The 23,798-nt window shown below is 39.1% G+C and overlaps 1 protein-coding gene across 2 annotated transcripts in view; it reads left to right on the top strand.

Moving 5' to 3' along the window:
- Positions 1 to 23,798, top strand: part of Znf407 (zinc finger protein 407) — a 361,765-nt gene that overhangs the window by 224,483 nt on the left and 113,484 nt on the right. For both annotated transcript variants that reach the window (XM_090352958.1, XM_090352957.1), the window contains 2 exons: positions 879 to 999; positions 22,745 to 22,923. In XM_090352958.1, coding sequence (XP_090209084.1) covers positions 879 to 999; positions 22,745 to 22,923 — 300 coding nt within the window. The remainder of the gene's footprint in view (positions 1 to 878; positions 1,000 to 22,744; positions 22,924 to 23,798) is intronic.

Below are 23,798 nucleotides of genomic sequence, written 5' to 3'. Positions count from 1 at the left end.
ATGTATGTGGTACTGAGGAATCAACCCAGGTTTTCGTGCATACTAGGCAATTACTCTACCACTAGGCCAAACTCCTGGCCCCATTATTTGCTCTTTTGTTTTTGTTATTTACATACTGAGATTTCACTGCTGAGTCTCCTACTTGCTGGGCTAATGCTCTGCATCTGGAGACACAATCCCTTTCTTTTTTTTCTTTATATTTAGTGTTAGTTACTTAGTAAATTTTGCACTCTATATTCAAAGTACTCTATTCAAAGTACACATCTGTGGTATGTGTTTCCAGGATTTTAAGTGTATTTTGCTTTTTAAAATGACTGATAGTTTGTTGCATCTTTTCAGACCCAGTGTGGATTTATACCTACATTTAGAATCTTTTTTAGAACAACAGGACATACCTTACCTGTATGTTATATTCCTTGCTTATATTCTAATACAGAAAAAAGTGAAAATGTATTCTAAACTTCTGTTTCTGATAGTAACACTATTCTCTCTTCCTCCTCCTCCTCCTCCTCCTGCTCCTCCCACCCCTCCTCCTCCTCCTCCTCCTCTCTTTCTCTCTCCCCTTCTCTTTCTTTTCATTTTTTTTTTTTTTTTTGGTTCTGGGACTTGAATTTTGGGCTTCTTTTGCTGAAGGCCAGCTCTCTACCACTTAAGCCCCATTACCACTTCTGACTGTTGCTTAGACTAATTGGAGGTAAGAGTCTCCTGTGTTGGCTTCAGACAGCGATCCTTAGATCTCAGCCTACTTACCAGCTAGGATTACAGATATGAACCACTGAGGCCTGGCTGGAAATTAGATTCTTTACAGGGTGTCAACGCCTGGCTTGGTCCCCAGTCCTAGCTGTTATTATTCATATCCATTTCTTGTTGTTTTCCAGGAGAAAAGCCTTTCAAATGTGATGAGTGTAACTTTGCCTCCACCACCCAGTCCCACCTAACTCGGCACAAACGAGTGCACACTGGAGAGAAGCCATACAGGTGCCCCTGGTGCGACTATAGGTAAGGCTGGACTGCCGACATCAGGTCACCAGTACTCTGACAGTTTTCCTAATCAGCATGGGTAGCACCCTTCAACACATGACCTCATGGTGAGTTCTGGTGGTTCATGCCTACAGTCCTAGCTGCTTTGGTGTCAGAGATCAGAGCATCAAAGCTCAAGGCTAACCTGGATAGAAAATCATAGATGGGGCCAGAGGATTGGATCAAGTGGTAGAACACTGCCTTGCAAGCACAGGCCCTGAGTTCAAACTTCAGTATTCCCAACAATATGATTACGATGTAAATTCATACACACACACACACACACACTCACTACAGAAATTACTTTGCTGGGCATTGGTGGCTCATGGCTGTAATCCTAGCTTCTCATGAAGCTGAAATCTGAGGATCATGGTTCAAAGCCAGCCCATACAGGAAAGTCTGGGAAACTCCTATCTTCAGTTAACCACTGTAGATCCTGAAGTGTGGGCATAGTTCAATTGGTAGTGTGCTACTATCCTTAAGCACAAAAGCTCAGAGTTTGTGCTTAGGCCCTGAGTTTAAGACCCAGGAGTGGCACAGAAAAGAAAAAAAAATAGTGAAAAGGAAAAATTCTAGAGACTATCTCTATTCTAACTGGTGTGGCTCATCTCATGTGATAGAGCTCCAGCTAAACAATTTACACACACACACACACACTCTCTCATGCGTGCACACATGCACACATATGTGTCTTTTGTGGGAAACAGTCATGGGGCTTGAACTCAGGGCCTGTGCACTGTCCCTGAGCTCTTTTGCTCAAGGCTCATACCTCTTGAACCACAGCTCCACTTCCAGTGTTCTGGTGGTTAATTGAAGATAAATGTTCATGGCCTTCCCTGCCCAGCTTGGCTTCTAATCGCAATCCTCAGATCTCAGCCTCCTAGGTACCTATAATTACAGGCATGAGCCACCAGTACCCGGCTATATATTAGTTTATTTTAGTTCCTAATCTTAGGGACTTTCTTAAAATACTAACATTTTAGAGCAGTTTTTTTTTCCAGTAAAATGAGCAGTGGGTATAGATTTCCCAGAGACCCCTTCCCTTATGTATATATAAGTTCCTTAATTATCAGTGCTTGATTTACAGAAAAGAACATTAATGTCCAAAGTCCAGAGGACTGTGAGATTTCCTTGTAAGTGGCATATGTCTTCTCGCTCTGAACACATTTATAATGATGCGTGTCTCCCTTTCTATGTTAGTTATTTCGTAGATACGGTCTCTTTTAAACAAGGACTGGCCTCAGACGGTGATCTCCCTGCCTTGGCTTGCCATGCACTTGGGATTGCAGGCAGGAGCTCCCTCTCCTGAGTTGTTTGTCCAGACTGCTCTAGACCTTCAGTCCTTTCTACCTCTTGTCCAGCTGGGCTTACACATGCGATTCGCTGTGTCTGACTTTGTTTTTATCATCTTCATCTATTCTATCTCTCTCTTTTTTAACCTGAGTGTCCAGTGTTTTGGCCCAAGTAGAACATCATTACAGTAGATTGTTTATCCAGCACGTGTGCATTGTCCACGAGCCAAGTCCTCATGGAGATAGAGAATAGGATTACTTTGTACTTTGAAGGTATTAGCACATAGGAAGTGACTTGTTTGTCCCAAAACCTTTTAAATGGACTCAAGTGAGCAGAAAATATGGCAACACCCTTGGGCTGGCTGAGCTCCTCCCGCAAGGCACATCTGTGCTCTGATGGTAGCGAGGATGGCCCGTGTAGGATTCAGTGCAGACAGCATCATGGCAGCCATGGAGCTTCGTCCCATCTCTTGACAGCTCTCTGGGATGTATGGAGGAGTGGCGCCCTGGAGAGTGAAGCATAGAGCTCCATGCCAGCTTCCCGGAGCTGGAACCTACCTTCTGTTGGCAGAGACACCATGAAGCTTGCCTGCCATGGGTAACACCTCTGTCAGGGTGCCTGTCAACGTGTCTGTTGAACATGGAGCCTTCTCGAGAAACCAGACTATGTGCTCTTGTGCTCCAATGCTTGTAGTCAGTGCCCTCGACAAATATACTGCCATAATCACTGTTATCAGCCGCATTATTGCATTAAGTTTTATGTGAAAGGTCATTGACTAGTACAGAGATATTACAGATATATTTCATTCATTAATTATTTACTCATTCAACATTTTATGAGTTTTCTTCACATAAAACTGGATTGGTATTTCCTGGAAATTTGGGAAAATGGTGAACCAATTAGAAGTGGACATAGAACATTTTTAAATGCTGATAATAAGGGTTCTGCAAAAATTATACATTATCAAATGTTCTTTCCCTTATTACATAGAAACTGTAATTGCCTTTCCCTTTAAAACAGAAAGGCAATTAGAAAATTATGAACATTTCCTTTAATTATTTGTTTTAGTGTGTAGGATTATATGCACTATATATAGTCTGTGCTCTATGAATGAATTTTATATCTATTTATTCTAGTCTATCTGAATTGCAGTTTGAACTCAGAGCCCTGCATTTTCCCTTAACCATTTTTGAGGTTTTTCTTCTTGGTTGCAGTTCTTGGGGCTCAACTCTAGGCTTGGGTGCTGTCCTGGAGATGTTATTTGGTCTAGGCTAGGGCTCTAGCACTTACCCCATGGCCATTTCTGGCTGTTCTCCACCACCCCCCACCACTGTGGTCTTGTCTGCCCCAGCTGGCTTCAAACTGTGATCCTCAGATCTTAGCCTCCTGAGTAGCTAGAATTACAGATGCGAACCACAGTATTTTAGTTATTTTTTTAAATTAAATCTTGCTTTTCACCTCGTTCACACTTCTCCTATTTATAGGCATGCACGATCACATCTACCTTTTTTTCTCCCTTCATCTCTCCTGCTCCTTTACTTAGTGCTTGTCCTGAGTGTTAAATAAGGGCTTGGGTCCTGTTCTTTCACATTTTTGCTCAAAGGTAGTGCTCTACTCCTTGAGCCACAGCTGTACTTGCAACGTTGTGAGAGAGAGAGAGAGAGAGAGAGAGAGAGAGAGAGAGAGAGAGAGAGAGAGAGAGAGAGAGAGAGTGTGTGTGTGTGTGTGTGTGTGTGTGTGTGTGTTTGACTGGAAATAGGAGTCTGACCTGTGCTGGCTTTGAGATGTAACCCTCGGCCTCCTCGTGTGTGTCTCCAACACCTAGTGGTCTTAGGAACTTTTAGTCTGGGCTGCACTGAAGTTGTGATCCTCTTGAACGGTGCCTCTCCAGTAGCTAGATATTAAATAGGCCTGGACCTTCAAGCTGTTCAGCCAAACTGCTGTCCAACCAACTTTCTGTTTTTAAGTAGCAAGATTGTTGTATCAAATAATGTTATATGCAAAAGTCCACGTATAAAATGGCTGAAGGTAGTAGTTACTAGTTTCAAGTGCATTTCATAGTTAACAGTCTATAAGATTTACTCAGTGTACCATTAACAGATAGCATAGTAACACTGTTTTGAACAGCAGTGAGTGCTGTTGCTGAATTAGCCTTGACATCAGTTCTTGGCCTCCTGTGGGCTAAACACATGGCATGAGGAAGTGTATTCCTGCACACGCCACGTGAAGGATTCAGCTTCAGCACTCATGCACTAGATGGCCTTCATGAAGCTCTTTATCTTCTTGGGGTTGTAAAATTTGTGTTACTTGTACAACCAGCCTGCCAGGGTTCTGTGATGCTAGGGTAAATGTACATTGAAATCACCTAGCCAGAGTCTGGCACATGGCAAACTCAAATGCTAGTTTGATTTCTTAAAGTGCCAACTTTACCATGGTTTCAGGTCTTTATTTCAACTGTGTTGAAATGTGTTTCACCCATTCAGTGAGTTACTACAGAATGTCGGTCTCCTGCAGAGATTGTACTTTTTCTTATATTACTTATAATAAATGTATGCTGAAATGCAATGTTTTTATTGTAGAGCACCTATGATTTTATTAAATCAAACATTAATTTTGAAAAATTGTTTAGGTATTTTACAGTTTCACAAGCCTCGTTTGAAACCTACTCTTTGGCCATTGAACTGTGATAGCTGCACAGTCCAAGTAAAACGGATCCGTAATGCTCAGTGGATCACATTTGTAGACACGTATACCATATTCAGCTTTTTACTGGAAATGTTTGCTTCTAATTCTGGTTTCATATCCATAATTTTATAACATTTCTAGGGTTTCTTATTAGGGTTTTTTTTTAATAGTACCAAGATATGATTTGACTTTTTCTGTGGTCCTATGTTGCTTTAATGTATTTTGATTCAGATGCTCAGTGCATGTCCATATTTCCACATTTCCTTGTTTTGCCAGTTTGTTGTGCTTATTGCTTGGGCTTAGGTCATAGAACTTGTTCCCATGCTGGTTGTCTCCTTTACCAGCAGCCCTTCCATAGAGTAGTGCTGGGAGCTGGTGAGTCACCTGTGCTAGGCAGTGCAGCACAGGAACTGAGGTTCTTCTTCTTTTGTATTTCCTGGTGATGTACAGAGGGGTTATGTTATATATGTATGCTGTTGCAGTCCTGTGATTTAATGCTGTGACTCGTCCACTTAATATCCTTGATAAAAGTGTAACTTTTGTCTTTATTTCCACCTCTAAATAATTTTATTATTGCTGAAAATAAATAATGTGTTCTTTTTCTCTTTACCTATGAACTTAATTCTTCTGGGTATTTGTGGTTAGTTTTGTGGTTACTAGTGAACAAAATACAAGTTAGCCTTGGCAAAGAACTTTTAAATGTAAGAACTGCTCTGAAGTTGGGCATTGTGAATGAAGGGTGGGAATTAGAAGATATACCTTGTTTTTTGTTTTTTGTTTTTTGTTTCACAAATGAGGACAAGATTTTGTTGTTGTTGTTGTTGTTGTTGATTTTGGGGCCTGGGTGCTGTCCCTGAGCTCTTCAGCTCAAAGCTACCACCCTATCCCTGAAGACACAGCACCGCTTCCTGTTTTCTAGTGGTTCATTGGAGATAAGAGTCTCATGGACTTTCCTGTCTGGGCTGGCTTTGAACCTCGATCCTCAAATCTCAACCTCCTGAATAGCTAGGATTACAGGTGTGAGTCACTGTGCCCAGCTGAGGACAAGATTTTTAAACGAGCATTATAGTCATTTCCGAAGATTGTTCTGCTTTTGGAAGGCACAGTGAACAAGATCCCTATGTACCTGCAATGACAAAAAGCCTGTATGCTTTTCCATAGGGAAAATTTGATTATGAATGTTTCATGTAGATAGTCACAACAAGATGATTACATTGTCCTCTGAGCTCTGGTCATGTCCCTCTGCCTGGAATTAGTGCAGAAAAACTAGTTATAATTATAGCTAGTTATATTATCACTAGTTATAATTAGTTATAATTATTCATGAAGAAATGTGAATGTAAATTTTTTCACAAAAGGATTGTATAATTGGTCTATTGAACTTAAGGGCCATTTTTCAAGTTTGCATTATTAGGCAATGGTATCTTATTCTGTTTAGTTGTAAACACAGACCTTTTCCCTTAGCTTTTCCTGTCTTGAATATCTAAATTTCTAATCCATTACAAATCTGTATATTCCATTATTCTTCCACAAATTTTTCTCTAAATTATAATTCCCAAGCCTAAATGTAGGTGCAGCCCATTCTGTTCTCTCATGTCATTTATGCAGCAGATTTTTAGTTTGATATTACATTTACTTGGTCATAATGATGACTCCTTTTGTATGTTCACTTCTGTCTTAGAGATAAAAACTGAGCATGTCCACTAGAACATATGTATTACAAACAGTGCCCTTTCCAAGGGTAAACTTTGTTCTTCCCTGTAGAATTGGTTAATATCAATCTGCCTCTGCCTCTGTCATCATGTGGGTCTATATACTTAAGTGGCCACAATTGGGCTTTTCTTTCATATGAAACTTGCTGTTCTATTTTACTCCTTTGGGTTTTTAAAAGGCTTTATGGGGGAAAACATTGAATTTGTAAATATAAGCCATTAAAAACCCCCTCTAAATATATCTATGTTCAAAATATTGAGAACAATTCTATATGCATTATAAAATGTTGTCTTATAAAAGTGAAGTTCCAAGCCAGGCTCTGGTGGCTTTTTTGCTTCTCTGCTGTATTTGTATTACTCATTTTGAGATAGCCTCTGTTCCTTAAGATGAGTTTTACCTGTTGTTCATTTTTTTTCTCCTAAAATTCCTAATTTTCTTAATACTTCTAACTTTACATGACCTCTTAAAATATTTCATACTCTGTTCCCTTTAGCACTGCTTTTATTTTTATTTTGTATGTACTGTTTGGAAACGGTCTTTAATAGAAATATTTTATCTTACAGAGATGAGAAATTAAGTCTTCAGTACCCACCCTAAATTAAAGATCCATTCTATATTTTGCTGATCCGAGGAAATGCATTCTAGGATCCTTCCCTCTCTGCCCCCACCACACATTTGATAGCTAACTAGCCCTCAGACATAGATTTTCATAGAAGTTGCCAACTTATTAATTTTTGAACTCAAGAGCATTTTCCCTTCTAGTTTGCAGGAGGGGATCGCCTTAACTTAGGCTGTGATAATGTCCACTTAATAGAACTGTACTTCCTTTTGCCACATTGCCTATATCACCCTTATTTTTTCATTTTAATGTTGGTCTGTAATTTCAGCCCTTAGATTCACAAATTCTTATATGAGTGGAATTTTCTGTGTATTTCGTGTGTGTGTGTGTGTGTGTGTGTGTGTGTGTTAGAAATTTTGTGATAAATACTTATGATGAAATTTTGTCTGTTTTTTGCATATTACTCAAAACACTTTTAGGGGAACAATTTAGCAGCCCTGACCAAAAGAAAATGAAAGATCCTAAAGGTAGTCTTAATTTTCGAAACAGATCTTTCTCAAAGGTCTTCTATTGCAGTGCTGGAGATCAAACCCAGGGGCATAGTCATGTTATACAAGTACTCTCCACTTAGTTATTTCTGTAGTCCTTAAAGAGATAGGTTTGTAACATTCCTTGGGCATTAAAAATGTTTTCCGGTCATACTTGATAATATCTATTTTGACAAAATTTCAAATTCTACGTATTTTATGTCTCCTATGAGTAGTTAACTAATAGTGCAAATGTTCTTAGTTACTGTGGCAGTATGAATCCAATATATGGATAGATTCATTGTTCTGTCTTCATTTGTTTTACCTAGAAGGATCCTAAGCTAGGAAGACACACACTCTACAGGGGATAATTTTCTTCTTTGGATTATCTCTCCAGAGAGTTCCAATTTTCCTTTGGCTTCCTGTGCACCTCCATCAGTTGTATCAGGAAAGACTCTGTCATAATAAACTTAGTTTTGCCCACAAATATATAGCAGTAGAAAGAAGTGAAATATCTTTTTAGTGAACAGCATACTATTTAGAAGTAGGGTTTTTTTTTTTTGAAAATGAGAATACCAAGTACTTATATTTCATGTCCCTTGGATGTTGCTAAAAGCAAATTTAAGTCAAAACTATTTTTTTTGTTATTAATCTACCATTCATTGATGCATCACTCTTTTATTTATCTCAAGTCTAACAGCCTGGACACTCAGCTGCTTTTCATACTTTTTGTGGGATAATGGCTTCGTTCAAATTATGATGACTTATTTCTTCTGGAAACATGAATGTGTGCCTACTGCTTTGTATTATAGTGGCTTGCTGGTGGGCAGATTGTCCTTTTCCGATTACTAACTCCACACCGTTTAGCCACTGTGGCTGGGTTGGGAAACTTGGGTTTGGTCATTGTCAAGCAGTAATATTGCTTCAAAACTTTCCTGGCATGTATCCAGATGATAGTCTGTAATGTTGTACTTTCCTTTATCTGGAGTGGAAGTTTCTGGTAAGTACAGAAGAGCTCCTTCCCTCGATTTCCCTAATATAATAAATCTAGTGTTCACATAACACATCTTTGTATCTTTTCTGTTATGCACCATGATAGTTGTAGTATATATAATTTTTTTATCTCATACCTACTCTTTGTAGCAAAAAAAAATCCTGAAGTATTTCCTACTTTTCTCTGTTTATATCATTAGTGAATTTTAACTTTAATAGTTAAAATAGTGGTTTACATTGTGTTGTTAGTTTGTTTTCTATCATTTCTAATTTTGTATCCCTACATAGCTTATTTTATTCATACGTTCCTTTATTGTTTGAAAACACTCAAGCATAGCTATTAATTTCTTTTAATTTTCAGTTAGGCTGATAAAGCACAAGAAATTGGTATCTGGCTTTTAGTTAATATTGATGATTTTATTCCACAAAAAGCTTGATTACATAAAAAATCATATCTCTTAAGTAAATATATTCCATAGCATTAAAATTTACCAATTTGTTTAATCTATTTAAGAAGATAAGTGTCTGAAATTTGTCTTTTGTTTATCAGTATAAGTAAGTGGTTGTGTTTTTTGATGTAGCTAAAACAGGCATTGAGATCACAGATCAATTAGAAGAACCATTTTGAGCACAAAGTGACCATACATTCCCTCTGCTATCTCTTAAAGTAGACTCTAGATAAACATGTTTATTTAACCTACTGATGTTGAATCCCAAATCCAGTCATTATAAAAGGACCAAAGCTATCTTTGGGGATGGTCTTTCTACAAGGAATTACTATGGACAGTCCCTTGGGTGGTAGTTAGATATATCTGTATGTATTGTGGTAGAAAAGAAGGCCTTAGAGATGAAAAAAATAGAAACTATTTTTGGGGCAATAGTGTCTTGCATAATAATGTATTCCTCAGACACTAGAGCTATTATCACACAACAAAACACTGTACTGTGCAACTATCTTTGTCCTCTAGTTGTCACAGCTCATGCCATGAAGCTTATTAGGCAAAGCATCTAATCACCAGGGGCTGGACAGCACTCACGGCATAGTGCCTGTGTCTCAGTGGCAGTGCTCCCACCACCTCGGGGGGATCTGAGAGAGGGCAGCATGGCAGAGTGTATCACTGTTTGCAGAACTGGTAGTTTGCATTCAGTTCCTTGGTTTCATGTTCTGAAATATTGCCTCTTTAGGGCAAGTCCAAAATTCACAGAAGAAGGAAGGTAGATAGCAAAGAAAAAGTTGAAGTATTTAGAAGATGATTGTGTAGTCATTTGTATGAGCCCGAGTGAGGCAAAGACATGTTCTTTGGCAGCTAATTCTGACACCCCAAACTCCCTTTGTGAAATTAGATCTTTTTCTTTTTCACAGTAGCATAGATTTTCCTTAAGAATTTCTGTAAAGATGTATTATGTCTTTTATAAATTTTACACCTTTATGGTATTAAGGGAATGTGGCACAGATTTGCTTTATTCTACTACATTATTTTCCTTCTTGCTCTAAGAAATTTTAAAAAAATAACCCTGAATCTTTCTTTTTTGTAAAAATTAATTTTGTAATTATTACTTAATGTAGAGCTATAAGCATGCTATAATTCAAATAAACTGGAATTCATTATTCTATAGCTTAATGTGTAACCTGATACTTTTACCTATAGGAAATTTTTTTAACTTAATATTTATCTGCCCTGAAAATCCTTTATCCTGATTCATAATGAATTTCCTTGATTCTTGGAAACCAGCAGTAGTCCTTCATTTGATCTGTCATATCAGCTGTGAGACTGACCATTTCTCGCCATTTAGGTTCTGACTGTATGCTGATTACCTTTTCTAGTTCCCTTTGTTGTTGTGGTTTGTTTCTTCATGGTAAATTACAGTTTTAACATAGATATGAAATATCACAAAATAAATACTTTTCCCATTGAGAAAAAAATGTAGTAAATAAATGTTGAATACTTATCCTTAAGTAAGGTAATACATCTCTTGCATTAAATTGTTTGGGGGATTAAATAATGCTTGATATTTAAAGGAAAAACTTGCTTTTGCCTAAAGATGTAAAATAGTCTTCAGTTTAGATTTTTCTCTCGCTCTCTACTCCCAGATTGTTCTTTTGATTTAAAGTTGTCTCCTCGTCAGAGTTGTAGCACTCTCAGGTTGTAGTGGGCCACAGGAGGTACCTGTGGGTTTTTGCCTTTGTCCATGCTGGAGAGCCTGAGTTTGACTACAGAGGTAGCAGTAGCCAGGGAAGAATGTGGAGCAGTAAAAATGACCTTGCTGGTCTCTTAACTGTCTGCAGAGGTGGTTCTGAAAGCACTCGACAGAAGCTGGGAGAGCATTTAAAGGCACAGGAAGAAGACAAGACGGATTAAAGTCTATTCTACCCCCAGTTTGGAAAGTACAATGAAAGAACATGCTAACCAAATGAATGAACTGTGAGAAGAGGTGGCAGGTGATATGGTTTTTGGAGTGTTGGCCAGGGAGCCTGGGTAAGGGATGGTATTATTCAGTTTAGCAGCACTAGAAGGAGTGCTTAGGAAAATGGCAGTGAGTGTGGCCTGAAGTCTATGACCTTGATGACACTCAAAGTCTTTCTGATTCCTACAGGAGATTCGGTGGGTATACAAGTCAGTTTTGCTGGTGTGTAGTTGGAAGGCATTACTGAAACTGGTAATTCTCTTTTGAAGTGTGGAAAACAGTGAATGCAGTAAAGCAATTAGTACTGGAGAGGCCAAGTATTATTATCAGTCATGGAAGGGAATTAACAAGCAGAGAGAGGCCAGGAGTAGAATGAAATTGCAGTCACTGTCTCCATGAGCATAGGTGCTTCGGGGAAGGTCAGGAAAAAACTAGGGAAGCACACAGAGGTGCTCTTTCCCTGGGAAACAGGGAACAGTGAAACTGCTGATGAAGACTAGGGCCAGGGCACCGGCAGCTGAGAGAGCAGAGGTGGATCCACTGGACTTACTTTAGTTATTTGCTTTTTGTGCAGCCACCATTACTGTGTTTCTGCATTTTCAGCTATTACAGCTACACAACGCTAGAAGATTGATATGGCATGACAGCACTGATTGTACCATTTCCCCCAGCCATATGCACAACTCATATTGGAAAGTGATCATTGGTTGAGATTGTGATTTAAAGGCAGAGGAGTAGAAAAATATTTGCATGACCCCTCCTGTTGAAGAGCTGGATATAGTGGCATAAACCCAGTGCCCTAGGTGTTGAGAAGGTGTGGGTCTGAGCAGGAAGTGAGACCCTACTTAAAACCTAGCAAACATAGAACAGGGCTGGAGATGGGGCTTAGTGGTAAAACCAGGGGGGTTATAAATAGACAGCCAGAAGTCCATGTTACTGTCAGAACAGAATGAAAGGGGATCATATTTTCTCTTACTTGATTTAAACAGTTTTTTTTTTGTTAATGACCTAGTATTTTTCCAAGACCACATAAATCAATACGTTACTCAAATGATACCATGAGTCAGTTGAAGAGATTGCAATAGGTGACATGCATATGTATTTGTAGCCTGTTCAATTTGCTTTTATTCACTTCTTTGTTTATTATTAGTTCTTATACAGAATGTGCCTACAACTTTAATCATAGTTAAGGTTTGCAACAGGATACTATGGTTTATCTAGATATAACTGATTGATCTCTTCTGCCCCTGCCCATCATCTCACTTTACTGGCTGTGTAGAAAAGCACTTGAAGTCTATTTTCCTAATAAGAATCCACTTTTATTCACCTTGTAGTTGTTTGACTTTTCCCAAGAAATTATCAGAATGTTGTAATACCCTTTTGCTAGTCCTGGGCTTAATAGTGTTTTCTGTGTAGTCTTGTGCTTAAACTTCTATTAAAAACTGTTCTAGATTGATGAGCAGTTTCTTCAAATTACTGCATTTCTAGAATACATTGTTGTGCTGGAGTGTGTCCTACCATGAGAAATGTAATAAGACTGTGTTGGTGTTGGAGTTAGTGCCCATATAATATAAAAAGCAAAAGCAAATCTATCACTCCTTAGGGCGAGATAGGGTACATGATTTGTTTTCATGACTTAGGGTGTATTATAGCTGCTGACTGTTGGTGTCAGTTGTATTAAACCACTAAAAAGCGGAAATAGGTTGTATATATTGCTCCACAGTGTGATGTCTGTTGGTTTTGTATTCACTAAACTTTTGCATGGGTCTCCTTTAGTCTTTTAGGGGTGCTTGCTGCTTTATCAGTCCTGTTGCCATAGGACAGTTAGGGTCAGATTTTGGTCTTAGGTTGTATGTCAACTTTAACAGTAAAAAGCCGATTTCCCTTTGCAAATTCAGAAAATGCTGTCGCCATTTCAATAAAATTCTCATGTTATTTATTTATTTATTGTTTTGGCCAGTACTGGGCCTGAGCTTTGGGCCTGAGCACTGACTGTCCTTGGGCTTTCTCAAGGCTAGAGCTCTACCACTTGAGCCACAGCACCACTTCCAGCTTTTTTCTATGAATGTGGTACCAAGGAATCGAACCCAGGTTATTCATGCCTGCTAGGCAAGCACTCTAACACTAGGCCAAACTCCTGGACCCTCGTGTTAATTTTTTATTCAGTGATAAGGATGTTAGTCTCCCTTTCTAAGTGAGCACAGCTTTCTTGAGAAGAGATTCAAGGAGTCTCTGAAGATAGTGCAAGTGGAGATTGGACTCTAATCATGTGTGGATACCTGAGAAAGAGATGGCACAGTTTCAGCACATGTATAACTTTTAGATACGTGTTCCTCCACTTATGTGTTTCTGCATGCTCTTTGAAAAATGATGCTATGCACGCAACCATTATGCAGTCCAGATTTATTTCTTGAGTTATTTTTGTGTTTTTGCACACAAATATTGCATTATTTTTCTTCAGTCTCTTCAACACAAGTCTCTTCAAATGTTGCATCTTGTGTAAAAGAGAACTCCTAACAGGTTTTACTTGTATTTTTAAGGAGTTTTTTAAGCTTAAAAGTGGAATATATGTTTTCTTTAGCTGTAAAAGCACAATCAAGGCAACATGATAAGTGAGTCAGTGTTGTAAAAGTAAAACTAATTTTGCCTTCACTCACATGAGCTATAGAAGGAGGAAGCTTTATTGTCCCTGGGAAGGTGATAAGGCAGAGTAATTGTATATTATACTGTCCGGGAACATCTGCCTGAAGACGGTTGGAGCAATTCATCTATCATGGGCGATGCCGCCTGTTTTGTCTTTCTGCTTTAACCCGTCCCCACTGCTGGCCGCATGGAGGTTTTGATAGGGACTGCGCCTGGGCCGGGGCTCACATTAATCAGTCCCCTTGTTCAACACTCCAGCTGACATAATTACAACCTGCGCACAGCAGTTATTCAAGTCGAGTCCTTGTCACTCGTGGTGCGAAACTACACAGCTCAGATCCCGGAGGAGATTGCCTTATCACACAGAACAAGGGCTCGCAAAAGCCGAAGAGAATAGAAATGGGAAAATGTCTTCCGGGGGTACTATATATTCCTTTAAAATAAGACATTTGAGAGACTTACAGGGGACAAAGGGAAGCATTGTGTACAGGGACTGAACTGAAACAGTTATTATTTTTAAATGGATTACATGGTGTATTTTTGTAAGAGTGGATGTAGATTATTAGATAAATTCCGTGGTGCTCACCACCACTGATTCCTTTGTCTTCCTTTCTTTTCTTCCAAGGTGATCACCTAAGATTACAGAAGGATCACATACTCCTTGATGTAGGACTCCATTTAATAAAATTAAGAAAGTGTGCATTTTACATTTATCATTTGGCAGGCATACTCCCAAGAACTTGGTAAGGCATAGAAGTAAAGCTAAGGAAGATATGCTTTTCGAAGACTTTTTCAATATAAGTTCTCTGTGACTGTGGAGGAGCTAGAAATAAACTTTATCTCATTTGTCCTGACTCTTCACTCTAATCTCCTAGTGGGTGGATTATCTGTCAGTCCCTGGAGGACCCCAAGTGTGAGGAATGGGATCTCCTTTCAACCACTTAAGTAGTATTTAAATTTTTATGGTACGCCCACCCCCATCTGATAGCCTCTGTGAGTCTAGGAGCCCATGGTGATTTACCGGGAGTAGGGCTGCCGTACTCCCCACAGAACTGCACCCTGTGCACAAATGCCAAGAGTTGTTTTACATTGAACTCTTTTCTTTCTTTTCTCCTAAGACACCTTGAGACTCTCCCATGTAAAATCAGACTGTCAACATTACTATGAAACAGCATGCTCCAATTGTTCAGCTGCCAATTTTCTATAGTAAATTATTACCATTCATACACATACACACATATATATTTACATTATTTGAATTGGAAAATATTTTTTCTAGGTGACTTATTTCAAGCTGACAGTTTACATGTATTACTTTGTTCCCATGTTTTATGAATATATTTTATGCTTTTGCCTACCTAATATCTTTTAAAAGTATAACTTTTTTAAAAAATGATTTCTTGATCAGGGTTTATTTTCTTAAGCTTTTTTTTGTGAAAATTCCCCACAGTTTTCCAATCTTCTTTTCTCTCCTGGGTTTATAGTATCTCACTTTGTGTAAACCCAGCTAGTTAGGAGAAATTGAAGGAATAAAATCAACCTCAGAAGAAATTGAGAGGTAGACATCAAGAGTCAGAGGCCTATTTTTATATCAAAAGTGTCAAGATGACAATGAATCATCCAGGCAGAAAATTACTGGTAGGCAGTAATTACTAGTAATGCAACAGGATTAATTTGGCATTGTGATTCCTGCAGGCTCAGCCTTCCCTAGTCAGTTTAAGAAACTATGTACATGGTATATCTCTCTTTTTTATTCTCACAAGTGCCAAGGGCATTGCAGAGTCAGAATTCTTACAGTAAAGAAATAAGGCAATGTTGTTTCACCGATACACGGTAACCTTCATGGGTACAGAGGTCCTTTTGCCAAAATTCTAGGTCCATCATATCATGTATCATATTGTGACATATGGTGTTTGTGTCAGAACTGTCTGATGCACGTTTTCCCCTAAGGAACTTTGGGGAGAAACTTTCTCACCAGCATCCATAAAGACATGTAAAATGGATGGTTTCATTTCTTTTATGTAAACGTTTGGCTTGTAGACTACAAGCCTATCCATTCTTCTACCCAAGTTGCCTTGCACTCTCCTCTGTGCTGACAGTAAGTCAGTACTGCATAAAGAGCAACCGCTTAGTGAAGTTTGGGCTAACAAGGCCGAATTAGGGCGAATCAGTTCTCAGCAGGGTTTGCCCATGCTCATGGCCCCTTCCTTTCAAGAAACACTGGGGACATTCCAGCTGTGCCTTCATGTTTCAGTCACTGCACAACATGAAGGGGGCTGCTGCTGAAGTGGTCATTTCTAAAGGAATACTTTGGTTTCTAGCAGAAAAAACAAGGTGTCCCCTTCTACCATTTCCTCCTTGTAAATTTCACTGGTCCTCAATAGAGTGGAACAGGAAAGTGCCAGGATTAGGTTTAAAATAGGCTCTTTCTCTTACTGGCTATCGATCTCTATAGAATAGACATTTGAAAAATAATAATATAAGGGAAGGTGAGTGCTGTAAGCAGGGATGGTGTAAAAAAGCTGAGAATAAAATAAAGTAAAAATAAGCAAAAATTGTGTAGAGTAAACACATTGACTGGATGATTTTCATCAGTGTCATTGAAATCCATGAATGTTGATAAGGTGACAGTCACTATGTGGAAATCAAGAGGATTTTAGGCCACCAGGGCTGGGAAGTGCAGAGATTCTGTGAAGTACGGAAGAGTTTTCAACTGCCATTTATTTCAGTTTTTCAAAGGTTTTCTTTTATAAAGCACAATATAGGCTTTATAGCATTTTGTCAGCAATTTTTTTACTTTATTTTTAAATTTTTTATTTTCTTGTTGGGATGATGTACAGAGGGGTCGCAGTTACATTCATTAGGTAGTGGTCACATTTCTTCTTGAGCATTCCCCTTCGGACTGTTCTCCCACTTTCCCTCTTTCCACCCCCTCCCCTCATCTTGTTTTTCCCTTAACTTCCCAATTTCAAATACACAAATGTATATACAATACACCACGTACCAAAGTCAGGTACACAGTTATCAGCATATTTAATGTCCCTATTCATATCTTCTCTCAAATCATGTTCCTTTGAGGGCAAAGCCCGAGTGACTTTCTTTTTGTATATATTTGGTGTCATTGTTTGAATAAATATATATTGAATGAGTTGTTTTTAAATCAAGATCAGTATATAGGGGTGTAGACTTTTTTCTTGGTAACCAGAGACTTCTCATATAAATCACAGCAGCAGTTACGTTCCAGTCCTATCTAATCTGTTGTGATGGTGGAAGATCTGAAGGACCACTCTTCCAGGGTTTCTCTTCCGCACACACTGCACACAGGGGCTGTGGTACACAGAGGGACAGGGCAGGGTGGTGATGGCCACTCAGGACTTCCCCTTCTACAGAGGTGTATGCAGGCTTGCTGCCCCACTGGGAGTGGACCCAACACTTGGACAAGAGCCTACCTGGAACCAGGAGAACCTTGTCCTCCCAAAGTAAATCCAGGGCTCACCCTGCTTCTCTCTCACCCTGATCTGTGTTCTATGTTGAGTTTCCCTTCCTCTGCTGTATTTTACCATTACTTCATATCATATCACATAATTGCAATGGCAAAATGGAAGAACGAAACTGAATATACACCCGTTGAATAGGAGAAAATGTTTTCCAGATATTCAATGTGGGAAGAATTAATATCCTGAATATATAAATACCAAAAGAAAGGAAACAGTAAAAGAACAACTAATCCAATTAGTGGTGGACAATTGAACTGAGATAGTTCTCAGAAGTATAAACGAATAATGAACACATGAGGAAAAGGTCCAGCGTTCGTAGCCATAAAGAAAGTAGAAGTCAAAACAATACTGAGATTCTATCTTACCCTAGTCAGAGGGATAATCATCAGACAAATAACAAATGCTTATAAGGATGTGGGGGAAGAAGAGCCTGTTGGTGGGGATGGAAACTAATGTAGACACTATGGAAAATCAGTATGGGGTTTCCCAAGAAACCGAAAATACAATTAATTATTTGATGATGGATCCTGTCATATACCACTTCTAAGTCTAAGTCTAAAGGAATGTTACTTACCATACAAGAAACATACACTCATGTGTATAATAGTACTATTTGCAATAGCCTAGGTAGATAATAACTGAGGATTAAGAGAATATGGTACGTGCACTAGAGTATTATACACAAAGAAGAAAGAAATTAAGTCATTTAAGAACATGGATAAAATTCTAAAATCATCATATTGAGACAATCTCCTAAGTGCCCATCTGTAGAATTAAAACGTGTTTTTTTTTCATAATTTAAGTTTCATGTCTTGTAATAAAGTCTTTGTTCCATTTTTAATTGAATTTTCTACAGACTATGTTAGGGATCTAGTTTGAATTTTCCACATCTGGATATTCAGTTTTCCAAGTACTCTAGCTTAAATAGACTATTTTTTTTATTGTTGCTTGTTTTCTACTGTTTATTTTGTACCTTTGTCAAAAATTAGATGACATGGGCTTATTTTTGCTTCCATCATTCCATTGGTCTATTATTTGGTTTTGTGCCAGTACTGATTTGTTGTTGTGGTTGTTGTTGTTGTTGTTTCTATGTAGTGTAATTATGTAGTATAATTGTAATTTCAAATATGGAGCTACTCTCACATTGCTTTTATTTCTCAGGATTGTTTGGGTATTTGGGTTCTTTTATGTTTCTGTATGAATTTTATGATTAGTTTACCTTTTTGTTGGTAAAGGCTTTGTATTTAAAGACTTGTGTGTAAAGACACATGTGTATTTGTGTGTGTGTATGTGTGTGTGTGTGTATGTGTGTCGGTTTCCATATATTGTCAATAGTACCGTTATGAATATGGAGTGTACAAATGTCTCTACTGTCTATTCTGTCTTACAAATTTTTTGGATAAATTCCCAAAAATGGTTTTGCTGGATCATAGACTTGTACAATGCTTAGTTTTTTCCGGAATCTCTGAACTCCCTTCCACAGTGGTTGCATCAGTTACTCTTTTCATCAGCAATATTATAGGGTTTCTTTTTGTTCACATCTTATCTATATCGGTTGTTGTTTATATTCTTGATGATGACCATTTTTATTAGAGATGGCATTCATATGTTGTTTTGCTTTGCATTTCTTCATGTCCAAGATGTTGAGTATTTCTTCATGTGTTTCCTTGGACCATGTACTTTTATACTTAGCAGTAGACACTACTGGGCAAAACATAATTTTGAATGATATTATTCAACAAAACTTATTATTCACTAATAAAGAACAGTAGGAGCTGGTAGCTTCTTCTGTATGTGGTTTCCAGTTATAGCGGGAATGGATGCTGACAAAGACAATATGTGTATTTTTTCCTTACCTTAGTGAAAATGCAACACAATACAATATTTTGTGGGTTTTAGAATATTCACTCAGTGTTTTTTATATGCCTATGTTTAAGACATGTAAGCCTACAAATATCTATGTGCTATATAACCATGTAAACACTTTATATATCATTTATAAATATATTAGTATACATCTAAGTATATGTCTACTTGAAATTGTTGTAGTTACTTTTCAAAATTGCAAGTTCCAGATCACCTCTATTTTTGAATTATGTAGAAGTTTTTACCTTTACAAATCGTCACTTCTATCCCCTATCTCAACATACTACATGTCAATAATAGACTTTGGATTGTTTGGATTCCATGTGCTATTTAGACACTAAGAACTATTGGCTCTCTTTTTTTTTTTCCCCTGCATATACCTTTTAAAAACAGAAATATTCTGTTTGGAAAGTCATCTCTTTCCTCCTTTTACTGTGCCTTAGGATTTAATGGTCATGTATTCCCCATTTAAGTGTTGTGTACCATATGTTGAAATAGGTTTATTTTGTCAAGTTTTCTTATTTGTTGGTGATTGTCTTCTAGATAGTATTTCCCTTAAGAAAGTAATATTGGCAGAACTAACAGAGCCAGTCTTAAGTACAATGTTATCTTTGTGTTTTCATTGTCCATTGTCAGTAAACAGTATCCATTTATGATGTGTCTGTGGGTGTTACTGTTGACAATTTATAGTATAGAAATACTGGGGATCAGTTCACTCATTATAGAATTCAAGATACTGGTCTTCTTCTTTTCTTAGCACAACAGTAGGGACCAATGTCTGTAACAGATTCTAATGAATGAAGTGTTTTCCCTATGATATTTCTTGTCAGCAAGCTCTAGATCTGCAACCAGGAGTTTTTGTAGTCCTGGCCTTCTTGGAGAATTTGCTTAAATTTTTTGTATGTGAACTCTGTAAGAAGGTGGCTATGGTATACTTGAGAGCGCACTCTCCTTGAAAACAGAAATGGTAGATTTTCACTCTGCCTTTGCCACTTTACCTTTAAAGTCCCAAACAGCTTGATAAACCATTTGTCTTTATGATATTTACTTGATTTTCCATTAGATTGCTGTGTTACCTTTTGTAACTATAACAAATACCTGAAAAATTTAATGGAGAAACACTTTTTTTTTTTCTGGTCCATGATTTTACCGTCTTGAAACATGGTGTCAGAAGTTTTCGTATTGGTTAGGTCCATTGCTTTGGGTCTGAGGTGAGGTCAGGCAGGACATCACAGTTGTGGGAGTGTGTCTTAGAGTTGGCTGCTTGGCTCATGACCACCAAGAAGCAGAGAGAAAGGCACCTTTATGGTGTCTTTGGTTTGTGGCACCTCTCCAAATAGTACCTCCATCTGGAGATGAAGCCATTCTACACTTGAGCCTGTAGCCGACACTTCTTGAAACCATAGCAGTTTGCTTCCTAGTTTTACCATTCGCTGCCTTGACAGTTGCTAGACCAGTGGCAGCATGTGGCATACAGTGGTGCTTTTCCCCTAACAGTGATTGTTAATTAACTGTAGAGGATTTATATACACAGCAGATTAGCTAATCAGTAGTGCTATGAAAGAAATAAGCTGTGGATTCATATATCAAGTGTCATACATACATGCAGTCTTAAGTTATGAGAGAAATTCAACACTCAGCTTGACAGAACCCTTGCCCAAAGCAAGCTGAAAATAGCAAGAAAACCTTCTGCTATTTGAATTCTTTTATTCTACAATGATGCTATCTTACGTTTGTAAACTTTTATTTATTTAAGACTGTATAAGTGACTGAAGTACATTTAGTTAACAGTGGAGACCAGGCACTGCAAATTTCTGTATTCCCAGCTTGCTGGCTTTCTTTCTAGTCTATTCTTCTCATGGGCACAGAGGGGTGTTTGCCACATCAGTCATCATAATCATACTTCGCGGCAGATCCTATGTGGACATAGAAGGGAGGTAGCCCATTTGTTGAAGGGACATCTGTGTCTAGCATGAGGCTGTTCCCATCATGCAGGGTACCCATCCTGAAGGAAGCGTGTTTGCATTTCAGCTTTGTCTTGGTAGTAGGGAAATTCACTCCTGTAGGCCTCTGTTCCTGGACTACTATCCCTCATGCCATTTTCATCCACTGCTTTGTTCAGACCATACTTCTCTATGCTCTTCTTGTTCTGAATGAATGGATACATTCTAATATTATTTGCATACTTTCCATGTTATAAACATAGCTACTGTAAAATTTTTGATTATAACCTTTTTCATCTTTTGTAATACTGGTGACTAAACTCAGTGTCTCACACTTACTAGGCAAGCATTCTATCACTTGAACACCCTCCCCCATTCCATTTGCTTATAATGATCTTACCTCTTCCTCCTCCCAGGAGTGTCACCACACTCTGCCCCCCTCTTCAGTCCCCCGTTTTACCTTCTTGGCTAATCGTTCCCTGGATGCATTTCCTAAAAAGAACACCACAGCATAATTGAATATTAGACATAAAAGTGATTGTATTTAGAGCTCCTTTCTCTTTCGGGGTACAGTATATTTCCAAGCCTTATGACATTATGGAACTCAAGAGTTTTTTTAGTTAGAGAACAGGACTTAAATTCAGGATCTGACACCACTGCTCCTTGGCTCCTGGCTCTACTATCTGAGCCATGCCACCAAACCCAAAATCATTAAGACATTGTCTTGCAGGATCTTCTTTATCAATTCCTTCAGGAAATGTTCTGCTATTCTGGGATTGCCCTTTGGTCTATAGGAAATTGGAGGCTACCTTGATTTTTCTGTTTCTCTGTTTAACTTACAGTCAGCCACTTGTGTAAACTTGTGTAGGACTCTGTTTATTAAAAATGTTAATAAAAAAAAACCCGACAAGGTCAGAAAAGCAAGTGTGTCTGTACTCAGAAAGCAGTTCTATGTCATCTCAGAGAGATTCCAGTGGTGACCCTAGAGCAAGCAGGCTGGCCTGCCTAAGAACAGCACCTCAGGCCTAGCTTTCTGTTTCAGGCGTTGCATTTCCTGTGCTGTAGCAGGACAGTAGAAAGAAAGGACCCTCTCTGTTCTCAGAGCTGCTAGGCATGTAACATGTGGACCCTTGATTGTATTTTCCAGTCTGTGCCTGAAAACATGTGCCATCCTAGGGCACTGTAGCACCAGGAGCAGACAGGGAAAAGGCAGCAGCTTAAGCATCTCTCTTCCTAGAACTTGAAGCCAGTCTTACTTTCTGAACACTAAGCTCAGTGGTGGTAGCACCACCACCTTTCTCTCCTCTCCTCAGTGGTGCCCGATGTGCTTCTTGGGATAAGTAAACATCTTCACTTCCCTTAAGTGGCATGAAAGTGATAGGAAAGTAGTAGAGCCTAGAATTTTGTGCTTCTAGTTCTACGTGAAACTGATCTGCTAAGGTGAAAGACCAACAGAGGGCTGAGCCTCAGGACCCAATCCTTCCTAAGCTCACTCCATGCGCCAGCACACTGGAAAGCCTGTGTCAGGGCCAGCTAGTGTCAGCGTGTGTGATAAGGTGCTGTTGATGACCTAACTCAACCTACTTTCTTACTTGGCAGGTCGAATTGTGCCGAAAACATCCGCAAGCACATCTTACACACGGGCAAACATGAGGGTGTCAAGATGTACAACTGTCCCAAGTGTGACTATGGCACCAATGTCCCTGTGGAGTTCCGGAACCACCTGAAGGAGCAACACCCTGACATCGAGAACCCGGACCTGGCCTACCTGCATGCCGGTAAGGTGCGAAGCCCTGGCACAGCTGGTCAGGCGGTCCCGTGCTGTCCTCTTATTACTATGTCATTTCAAGGGCAGACAATGTATAATCATTTCTCTTCCCAAAGCTCACCCTCGCCTCACCCACTCAGCTGTTGCAGGAACTTTCACTTGGAAATCTGACCATGTAGTCACCAGGGACAACCCAGGTAGTAATAACAAACATCAAAGCCGAGTTGAGCTCAAGTAGGAATTTAAATTTTATGTTTTGATTAATGGAAAAAACTTCACACCCACTGTTGGTGGTTTTAAAATTGTGGCCCCTTTCCTTGTACCACCCTCTCCCTATGAATGCCTAGAGAAGCAGAGGAGGTGAGGAGGGCAACGAGGGAAGCGGAATGAGTAGTCACCACGATTAGGAGTGTGCTTGTGACGAGCACAACTGCCACACTTTCCTTGACTATTGGATTTCAGGTAAGATGGACAGTATGGGAAATGCAGGGCGGACCAGACTCCGTTGCCCTGTTTAAAGGACGAGCATCCCAAGTGTCGACTTGAGATGTGAGTGTTGATTTAAACAATGAGATGCTGAGTATGGCCATGGGATCCTGTTTTGGGATATAGGTAACACCAGTAGACTCTTAGAGAGGCACACAGGTCAGCACTGCTGGTGGGTCCTGGGTCTCTTTGGGGCATATGATTGGGCACTCGAGAGCCACTTAGCCGCTTCCCCCCTGGTGTTATGTGGCCTGAGGCGGCTGCCCTACCATGCCTGGGATTTCTTCGCTGGAAATCGTAGGAGTGCCAATGTTAGTTGCAGAGTTGTGGGCGTGGAGAATGGTCATGCTGTGGACCTTTTACAACAGGAAGGACAGGTAGGAAACATATGGCCTGATT

The sequence above is a fragment of the Megascapheus bottae genome, chromosome 19 (genome assembly GCF_031878675.1).
Source record: "Megascapheus bottae isolate mThoBot1 chromosome 19, mThoBot2.hap1, whole genome shotgun sequence".
Taxonomy (NCBI): domain Eukaryota; kingdom Metazoa; phylum Chordata; class Mammalia; order Rodentia; family Geomyidae; genus Megascapheus; species Megascapheus bottae.
This window is presented reverse-complemented; position numbering and strand designations above follow the sequence as displayed.